The 9,994-nt window shown below is 50.0% G+C and overlaps 1 protein-coding gene across 7 annotated transcripts in view; it reads right to left on the bottom strand.

Annotated features, from left to right (window-relative positions):
* Positions 1-181: 181 nt before the first annotated feature.
* Positions 182-9,994, bottom strand: part of DLG3 (discs large MAGUK scaffold protein 3) — a 40,878-nt gene continuing 31,065 nt past the window's right edge. For 6 of the 7 annotated variants that reach the window (XM_058197062.1, XM_058197064.1, XM_058197065.1 and 3 more), the window contains 10 exons: positions 9,577-9,753; positions 9,222-9,297; positions 8,506-8,605; positions 5,601-5,642; positions 4,918-4,968; positions 4,660-4,761; positions 4,206-4,378; positions 3,764-3,873; positions 2,927-3,018; positions 182-2,701 (listed from right to left, as the gene is read on the bottom strand). In XM_058197062.1, coding sequence (XP_058053045.1) covers positions 2,595-2,701; positions 2,927-3,018; positions 3,764-3,873; positions 4,206-4,378; positions 4,660-4,761; positions 4,918-4,968; positions 5,601-5,642; positions 8,506-8,605; positions 9,222-9,297; positions 9,577-9,753 — 1,030 coding nt within the window. In that variant the 3' untranslated portion in view covers positions 182-2,594. The remainder of the gene's footprint in view (positions 2,702-2,926; positions 3,019-3,763; positions 3,874-4,205; positions 4,379-4,659; positions 4,762-4,917; positions 4,969-5,600; positions 5,643-8,505; positions 8,606-9,221; positions 9,298-9,576; positions 9,754-9,994) is intronic. The other variant, XM_058197063.1, reaches the window with a different exon arrangement.

Here is a 9,994-nt window from a genome sequence, read left to right as displayed (position 1 = left end):
CTTTAAGAGGATTCCAAATCACTAATGAAAGGCTGTGATGTGTTCACATGTAGATGAGGATGATGGAAACATCAGCTTTGGATTAATATTTCTGGCCCCTGAAGCCCTACAAGGTAATTTTGCCCCCTTCCCCCCCAAAAGCCAAGGCCCTCCCAAGAAAACGGCAGCGGACTAGTTCATTGCAATGTTCGTTTATTAAAAATATATGTCTCCTTGGAAGAAACACTGGTAAACCAACTAGTGTCATGATTGGATACTTTCAGCTACACCATGGAGGAGGCAGGCCCTTCCTCCATGAGCCTAGAAGACAGTGACCGGCTATTACAAAATAAAAGTCATCGGAGACGAGCCACCTCGAGAGCTGTTTCTATTTATGCATAGTCCAGTTCTTCAGAACATGTCTTGCAACACCAGCTGAGCAGAGGAAGTCGGTGGTGGCCTCTCCCAAAACCTTCCACCAGGGATTCTTGTACCCGACAGCCGCTTCCTCCCGATTCTTCACCAGTGAACAGCAGCTCTGGTCCTTCCAAAGTTCCACTTGCAACACAGCTGATGTGGGAATGGCTTCTCGCTTACCAGAATGATTCTCCGCAAGATGACAGTTTTCACCCATGTTTAACAATGAAGGCCGTGCACAAATCACACAATGAATGATATAGCTACCTACCAGCTATGGAGCGGACAGCATCAACCGGCTACAAGCATAGGCCTCGTCCCATTCGGGGATTGGGACCAGGACAACTCGGATCTCTCTTCCCTCCCTCCTTCCCTCCCGTAGCAGCCGTGGCTCTCGCTCCATGGAAACGAGATGTGTACAATCATCTCTTTCAAACTTGGGATTGGGGCAAGATGGCGAAAGTAGGCAAATCTCCCCTGGCCCACAGGCAAGGGTTTGCACCCATCTAGCAACGCTCGGAACACTCCACCCAGAACTTCCACAAATCCAACTGACTCTCTTGTTCGCAATAGAAAAAAAAATCTTTTTGCACCTACAGTCTACACACTGACATGACCACAAATCAAGGCTTCCCATGAGCAGCTAGCCGCAGTCCACGGAAGACTAACAGTCTGTGCCACGCGGAGAGCGCGTTCTCAATTGCACTTGCCCTTCGCTATCCTGAAGAACTGCAAGCAGATGTTGGCAGCAAGGAATGGCTGGGGTCCCTCTGCAACGAGGATCATGTAGAAACACAAAATAAGACGGAGGGTGCGATTCTTCACGGAGCCTCTAAGGATTAGCTTGGTCAGGAAGGGCTTCAAGTGTTGCAACCAGAATTTGGCACAAATTCTGCTAGAATAAGAACTTCCCAGGTTCTTGAGTCAATTTTCCACTGAAAACATGGTTGAAAGAGTAACCCTCCAAGGCACAAGCTTCTCTTCATACCACCCGCTGCATCCAGCTTCCCACTGCACGGAACAACTCCACGATCTTCCACAGAACAGTCGGTGGGATGGAGTCGAGTCTCTACAAGTGCTCCGACTGCAACACTAAACAGCCGCTGTGCTCATCCCGCACGGTCTGTAGGTTGGGTCTGGAAACTATTTACAATGGAACAATCTTAAAAAATAAGTTAAAAAACTGGATTGTATACCCGTTCAGTTCATTATTAAAATCAAAAGCTTGGAATAATGAAAAGCCAACACACCAACACAAACATGATTTTGGTTTAACAGCAGCTTAAAAAAACCTCTCATGCAAACACATCAGGTGACATAAAACAATGTGCAGTTAATATGTAGCATTATCTTTTTGCTTTTGCGTGCTCAAATAAATTGTTGTAACTCATTATGTGGTTCTGGGCCTTCTGTTCGCTCCATAATAGGAGTGCTGCCTTCTCTCTTTCCAAATGCAGAAATAGGCTTTGGAAGAACCACAGAGCAGCACCCCAAAACCTTCCGTCGTACCATGAATTTCACCTCCACAGCGGTGTCTGTCCCAATGGCTGAGGCAAGGCGGCAATTCTTTCGCTAACAAAGAACATTTCAGCAGCCCCCTCGGGTTCTCTAGTCTCGTGTGTGTGTGTGTGTGCATGTGTGTGTGTGTGTATATATATATATATATATATATATATATGACTATATTCAGAACATTCTCTAGTCATATATATGTATATATATTCAGAGCATATATTATATATATAAAATTACATATCTAGATAAATAAAAGCATTCTGTTGCCTTTTCTTCTTGGTAATGTTGGCAGGCTGCCAGTCTCCATTCTATTGAGAGGGGCAAGAACTGTCCACGTGTCGCATTGGTGGCTCTTGAGGCTAGTGGTCCACTTCCACCTCCTGCCTTTTTTTTCTTGACTTCCAACGGTTGATGTATTTTCTTAATTAAAAACACAGAAAACTCTCAAATAGGGTTTGTCTCCATTTCTAGGGGAGCAGCAGGATCGTCCATGCAGGAATGGTGGGGAGAGTCGCTTGATGGAGGAGACTGGCCCATCCCAAGATAAAGAAAAACAGGACTAGAAAACGCAATTGTCAACCATCTAGAAAAGGGGCGGGGTGGCCTTCTCGCTCCCCCTCTGGGGCAGAGGACAGGGGAAGGGTCGCTGATCTTCTCATGGGTCGATTGAAGGGAGGGGGACATCACAGTTTCTCAGAGGATGGGATCCAGATATAATGCCCAGATTGGTCCTCTATTATCTGTTTGATTTTACTGTAAATCTCTTCCAGGGAGTCTCCTTGTACAATGGCTACGGAAGTAAAACAGAAGTGGTTTACTGGACAAGAAGGTCCTCTTTCCTTCCCCCACTGCCTCCTTAGGAGCTTCAAGCAACTAAACCGATCTTGCATTATCGCCCCCGTCTTTTTATCCAAATGAAAACCTGTTTTGCGCGCTCCTCCCAATTCCTGCGGTGAAGCAGGCAACTACGGAGGGGAGTTCCCACCACAAGCTCACAACCCAAGAGAACTCTCACCTGTAAAGTACTCTCCAAACTCCTGCTCCAATTTCATGGCTTTGTCAAAGACCTTGTTGGCCTGCTCGTACGTCTGCCTCCGGTTCATCTCCCTGCAGGCCCCGAAAAAAAAAAAAAGAGAGAGAGAGAGAGAGAGCCTCAGGACAAAAGCCTCTGTCCCCGACCGGAGCTTCTCTGCTTCTGCCACTGCCTGAAATCGGGCTTTTCCTCTGCTTTCTGAGGGTCTCCTGGATCGCTAGGGCGTGTTGGCATCTCAACTCCACCTGAAGACACAGGCGGAGGGAAAGCGGGAGGGTCTGTGGCCTCGGGAAAACGTTCATGGCCCATGGATGGTATGGAGGTCACAGAGAAACCGAGGCTGGCAATTCTTGGAGTTGAGTGCAAGGAAAGGTATCACAAAGTAGATTTTAAATCCACCTGCAGCCAAATAACAGTTCTGTCAATCAAAAAGCCTGAAGGGAGAGTTGGATGCACCAAGTGGACAAAAAACCCATTACTGAGATGACCGTGGTCTGTTTGGCAAGAGCTGCCCCACACCCACCTCCCCATATCCATCACTAAACCTTCCCTCCAGAGACGTCTGACGTGACCTGCCTCTATCACTAAACACACAGGAGGGGGCCCTCCTGCCAAGCCCGTCCCACGGCAGTCATTGCATCTTTCAAGAGGTTCTGCTCTACCACTGGGGGTTCACGCCTCTCAAAAGTAGCATTCAGGTAAGCAAATTCATGTCTGATTTGTAAACCACCCAGAGTCACTTAGCCAGTGCGATGAGTGGGGCATAAATTGGATGAATAAATCAAATAGCCCAATTTGCTAAACCTCCATGTTACTCACATGAGCGCTTCGATGGATTTGGGCTTGATGAAAATCGCAACTGGGTACAGCTGTGCTTGCTGCAATCTTTTGATCGCATTGCCCGACACATCCAGGATACAGTGCTTCCCCTGGAGGAGGGCAAGGCATCTGTTACCTCACAGCCTTTGCACAGCACTTTCAAGCAGCTTTGCCTCCGCCCCAAACTCATCAGGAGGATCACAACCCAAAGCATGACATCGTGATTTAAGGCCATAAGTGTCGATGCATCAACTCCTGCATGGAATAGGAGCAGCAGCAGCAGCTTCAAGCTGATCCAAAATCTGGCACAGACGAGCCAGAACCAGAGTCTGCTGCTGGTTTGACAGTGGACACAATACAGCTAATGCCACAAGTCCCGAGAGGCCACTTGCCCACGCGGTATTTTGACCAAGGATGGCGCAGCCCGTGGTGCCAGACTCACCCGCTCAGCCACCGCCCGCACAGACTGGACACTGGTGCCGTAGAGATTGTCGTTGAACTGCCCAGCTTCAATAAATTTGCTGTCCTGAATGTCTTTCTCCATCTGCTCCCGTGAGGCCACAAAGTGGTAATCTTGTCCATCAACTTCATTTTCACGCCGTGGTCTGGTAGTGTCTGAAAGAATATGCATTGGCTTTTGCTGCGGTTCAGAGAGCGGCATCTGTGGGCCCAAAGCTGTGCCCTTCTTAAACATCGGCAGGCATGGCTGACCTTGACTGTACAGCCTGGCCTTAACCTCTGCTACAAAAAAAGGACCAAGTGATGGATGTGAACACTCACTCTCTTCTCCGGAGCACAGGGCCTAAAGCATCAGTTGGGAAGATGGACGGGTCCCTTAAATCTCTCCTCCCCCACCCAAAAAAAAAAAAAAAAATTACAAGGGAGCCATCGCTTACGAGGCACACAGGATCCAAACTTGTGTGGAAATTCTGAGATGAGGTCATCGTTGACTCGGTCCTTCATGGGCCCCAAAACAATCACTGGCCTGGCATAGTGAACTAGAAAGGCAGACCAAAAGAGAAGGAGGAGTTTTGGAGATCAGCCTCCGCTCAGCTGTGAAGTTCAAAACTAATCAGGAAAAATAACATGCAGGAATCTCAGAGCTAAGCTGTCATCCAGAAACAAAATGGTGGACCAGCCTTTTTCCAACTTACTTTCTTGCCTTGTCACAGGTTCGTACGACAGAATTGTGTCCTCTTGTCCTTCTGAAAGAATTGGAAAGAATCAGCTGGCCTCGCCGCAACAACAACACACCTCATTGCCAAATGGCAATGCTGTTAATCTCTCAGGCATTAAACCTCCCTGGCATTTTCAATTTTCCTTAGCAATCAGGGAGAAGCAAAGGTTTCCTTCCACGGGACTCAACAAAGTCTTTGGGGAAACCGTCTCTGAGGGAAGCCCCATTTATAGCAGCCCAGCCAGCCTGGCCTAAAGATGAGGGACACCAGGAATTACAATTCCGCAACCTTCTTTCTCTGTTTGTAGATCAGGTCAAATGACAGGCAGACATCGGCGGTTCAAGAGAGCTTCTGTGCCCACATTGGAGCCAAAGTCCCCTATCTAGTCTTTTGGACTTTAGTCACCTGTCTGAGGAATGGCGGCATAATATCGAAATGAAAGGGGATACTGCTCAGGCCTTGGTCTCTGCTACCTAAAACCAACCCTTTTTACCTGGCTGATTGGCTGATGCGATGCTCCAATCCCAATTGAAAAGAGCCACCAGCCACAGAAAATGCGGAGGCACCGGCAGCTCTCTCACACACACACACACACACACACCCAGCACTGGGATGATGCCAGAAGGAAACTCGGGTTGGAACAAACAGGGGAGACTTACTGGAACTGCTCTCGCTGTCGCTGGTGTTGGATGTCACACCCTCTGCAACCAAGAAAGAGGCCTGCATTTAATGCACACAGGTTGACAGCAGGGGATACCAGGGGTTGACGGCCACAAGCGCTGGGGACAAGCTCTCGATCTCCCCGGCCCCTCTGCTTCGGTGCATTCTTGGAGGGGAGCCCGGCTGATCCACTCCACTCCACTCAGGAAGGAAGGAACCACGCATGGATCGCTTGCCCAAACAACGGCTGCAGCAGGTGCTGCAACCTCTTCCCCCTCCATTGCCCTCTGTAGCAGGCGCCCCAGAGCAGCTCAGGCACAAGCAGGGCTGAAGCACAGGCATGCAGCCCTGTTCCTGCCCAGCTCCCCTTTGTCCCCCGAGAGCACAGCCCTGCCACTGAAGCGACAGAGAAGGGAAGACAGGAGGGGAGGGATTGGTGGGCAAACAAACGACAGGAAAGAAACCACAGGGTTGCCCAACTGAGGTGTCCCCATTGAGACAGCCAGGGAGAAAAGGAGTTCACACACACAGGGCCAACGCGGCCAAGTCCAATAACCTGATTGGGGGGGGGAGTTTCCTGACATGAGCCTGGCCCAATTTCTTTCCTTGGCTGGCACCTGGCTGTAAGAAGGCCTTGAGACGATGCCAGCTTTTCTCCTGGCCAACTCACTGCACTGCTGGGTAGCCCTTTCCAGGAAGCGGCTCCTAAGACCCATCAGCATGTGCCGAGAGGGGACCCTTCTTTGGAAGGAGGCGGCCAGTCTAGTGACTACGGTGAGGCCAGAGCTCGTGGGAGCTGAACCTATGCCAAGCGTCCCGCAAGCTTCCTTCCGGTCTCAGGCATGCTAGCAATGGAAAGTGAAGGATGTGCAGGGAAGTTCCACTTACTCAGGTTCTTTGTGCCATAATAATCGTCACTTAACCCAGGGAAGTCCTGATTCACAGCCAGCCAGAGGGGAGAGGAAGGGTGGGAAGGTGGAGAGAAAAGAACAAGAGAAGGAAAGAGAAAGGGGGGAAGAGAGAGAGAGAGAGAGAGACAGGGCCAGGACAGCATTAGTGACAGGAGTGCAGAATGGCTGAGAGCTGCAACAGCATGTGAAGTTAAAGCTCGTGACCAACGCTTCCAACAATCTTCTGTGCCAAAACCTAATTTGAACATGATCTCTAGAATGTAAGGCAGCCCAAAGGTTGCTCCAGAAGAAGCCAAGACACCAAGGCAGACATTCCCAACTGCCTGGGAAGGAACCGAGGCCAAAGCTCTGGTCCTCTGTACTAGGCTCACAAGGTTCGGCAGCACCAAGCAGAGTCCCTTGTTCTGAGACCAGCTACCCCGGCCGGGGCTACTTGGGGGATGGATGGTTGTCACTTATACAGAGCAGTGTGGACCTCAGCAACCCAAACCCAAGAATCCCCCCCAAAAATGATAATCTGCTGCTCCTCTCAACCAATCCCCCTCCCGCTGCCACAGTGGTCGCTCTCTACTCACTGGAGACCCACCGGACTGACTAGCCTGCAGTTACCATAAGCCAGAGCACAAAGCAAAGGCAGGATTGTGCTCAAAAGATCCGCCAGGCTACAGAGAGTTTAGGCGGAGTTATTCTCAGCCTCTCACGGTGGTCCCCTCTTCACAGAGCCTCGGCACCTGCCCAAGTCTCAGCAGCGCCCGGTAATCAGGCCTCTTGCACAGGGGCTGCCCTTCCTCCCATCCTAATCCTTGACTGCTTTCCTGGCCAACAGTACAAGAGGAGTGTAGCTTTGCAATCCGGCATCTGCTTAGCAAGGAGAAGCTCCTGAAATTCAATCCCTGCAACTCCAACGGAAGGGATCGGACAGCAGGCAACAGAAAGTTGCTGGGAGTCGAGAAAAAAGACAAGGCCAGAAAGACCAACTAGAGTGCACTGGGGCTTCAGGCGGCGGAGGCTGCCGGCTTTGTGAATACGGCATGAGAGCCTAATGCTGCCCTTCAGGGAAAGGGAGCACACAAAACCTGCTGCTTTTGGAAGGGCTTCACTAGTCATTTTGTAGAAACTGTGGAATGTGTCCCCATTTCAGGGATGAAATGCTCCTGGTTCGGACCAGATCACCCGATCCGGTAGCGATGACGGCGGGTGGTTCAGAGAACCAGTAGCAAAAAACCCTGCCCCCCCATGCCCAGCTGAGCCACGCGATCATCAGAGGTTTTTTTTTTAACTTTTAAACGCATTTTTCCTTTGGCCGAAAAAATGCTTTTAAAAAGTAAAAAAAAAAAGCCTCTGATGATCGTGCGGCTCAGCTGGGATCGTCAGAGGCTTTTAAAAGCATTTTTTTACAACCTCTTCGACCAAAGAGGTTGTAGAAAAAAATGCTTTTAAAAGCCTCCTCTGGCGATCCCAGCTGAATTGCCTGATCGTCAGAGGCTTTTTTTTCTTTTAAAGGAGAAAAAACGCTTTTAAAAAGTTCTGACGATTAGGCAACTCAGCTGGGATTGCCAGAGGAGCCTTTTAAAAGCATTTTTTTACAACCTCTTCCGCAGAATTCTCATTACCCCCACCACCAAGCCACGCCCACAGAACCGGTAGTAACCAATTTTACATTTCACCACTGCCCCATCTGCTTATTTATCCTAAATTCTTGGGCAGGGAAAGGAGAGAGAGACCCGCTGCTATCAGGGAGCCCACAGGAGCCAAGCTCTGCCCCAAAGACATTCAGAGGGGGCCATTTGTAAGGCTTCAGCTCTTGGCTGCAGGAAGACCACTGAGCAGATATGGGGCACCAGGAAGAGCGAAGTGCTCCCGGCTTGAACCATCGTTGCCAGCAAAGTCCGAGACCCCCCTTAGGTAAAGGCAGAGCAAGGAAGCCAGGAGGACCCAGGCGGCAGCTGCTGGGGCTCCCAGAGAGAATCCGAGCAGGGCAGCTGCTACTTACGTTCCTGTCCGCTGCTTTCCTGAGCCAAGTTCTCTTTGCTCTTGTAAAAGGGGAATTTTCGAGAGAGACGGAAACTCTTTTTACGTTTCGTTTTGATCAACTGTGAAGAAGGTGAAGATGCAAGGGGTGCGGAAGGAAACAAAAAGGACGGAAACAAAAAGGACAAAAAACAATGGTGTTTAAAGCATGCAAGAAAAATTAAAAAATGAACAGACAACGGTGATCAGTGTCAGGGAAGCTGTCCCTCAAAATGAAATCATGGAAATTACATGTAAATGGGGATGTAAGAGGAAAATTAAGGGTGGAGGAAATGATCTTGAGGAATGGTGGAAAATGACTAACAATTTTGACTGCCACAACAAGGAGGAGGGGTCCCCGTGGCCCAGCCAGCTTCCTGGCTCTCCGCCAGTCTGTGGAGGAATTCCCTGTCCCAGCCTTCAGCAAGACCTCGGAGAATTCAGGGCCAGCCATCAGAAACTGTCCTGGGCCAGAGAAGTGGCAAACTTGGCTGGATGAAGTCTGAGGATGGGGTGTGTGTGTGTGTGTGTGTGTGTGTGTGTGTGTGTGTGTGTGTGTTCTCCTGCAGACCAAGGCTCTTTGTTCAACCGTCCCCCGAGCAGCACTGGCCAGGAACTGTGCTTGCGTCCCAGTCGGATTTCATTCCAAACCCTTCCCTGCTTCTCACACTCACACACCAAAACCCAAGCAGCACTTACCCGGTTGGATTCTATCATCCCTGTCCGAGCATGGAACTTCACTGTTTTCAAGCGTGCCCGTTCCTTTTTTTCCACTCTGACAGCATCAAGAAAAAGAAAAGAGATTGATTCTTCAGGCCTTCAGTGTAAGGGAAACAGAAGCTCAAAAATCCAAACAGTCCTGCACATCACGAGCAGAATTTTCTCTGCCACCTAATTCCTCGTGCTTGAAAGCAAAACACAAGCCCAAGTCGCCCTCGCCCCAAAGTCCGTTTCAGCTCTTCCTGACAACCCCCTCAAGGAAAGCGCCACAATTGGCCAACTATCCAGTGAAAATCCACCCCACAAGGGCCACCACGGCAGAACAAGCACTCACCTCTTCTTGCTGGGAATGACTCCGATCTGCTCGCTCTCGCCATGAGGGGTCACCAGCCTTGCCTGCCACCACTCGTCGTCTGAGGCATTGATGACGTGCAAAATGTCCCCATAAGAGAAACTGAGTCCCTGGCTGGGCAAGCAGCTGTCCCGAGTTCGGTCATAGTCAAAGAGGGCCCTGTCCAGGAATGAGGCAGGTTAGCAGGATGGCCAGGAGGTCATCCTCTGTCTGCAAAGTTCCACACACTGAAGCCTGGACCTCAGACCTTCTGTTGGATGCAATGTGTTCTTCTATCCTTGGCCTCAGCCTACTGCCTGGAAAGTGGGCCTCCCTATCTAGGTCCGTCCTGGTGCAAAAAACCTCACTGGAGGTTTTTAAGACGAGACTAGGCAGTCACTTACCTGAAATAGTGTAGGTT

The sequence above is a fragment of the Ahaetulla prasina genome, chromosome 11 (genome assembly GCF_028640845.1).
Source record: "Ahaetulla prasina isolate Xishuangbanna chromosome 11, ASM2864084v1, whole genome shotgun sequence".
Lineage (NCBI taxonomy): Eukaryota > Metazoa > Chordata > Lepidosauria > Squamata > Colubridae > Ahaetulla > Ahaetulla prasina.
Note: the sequence above shows the minus strand (reverse complement) of the source record. Positions and strands in the feature narration are given on the sequence as shown.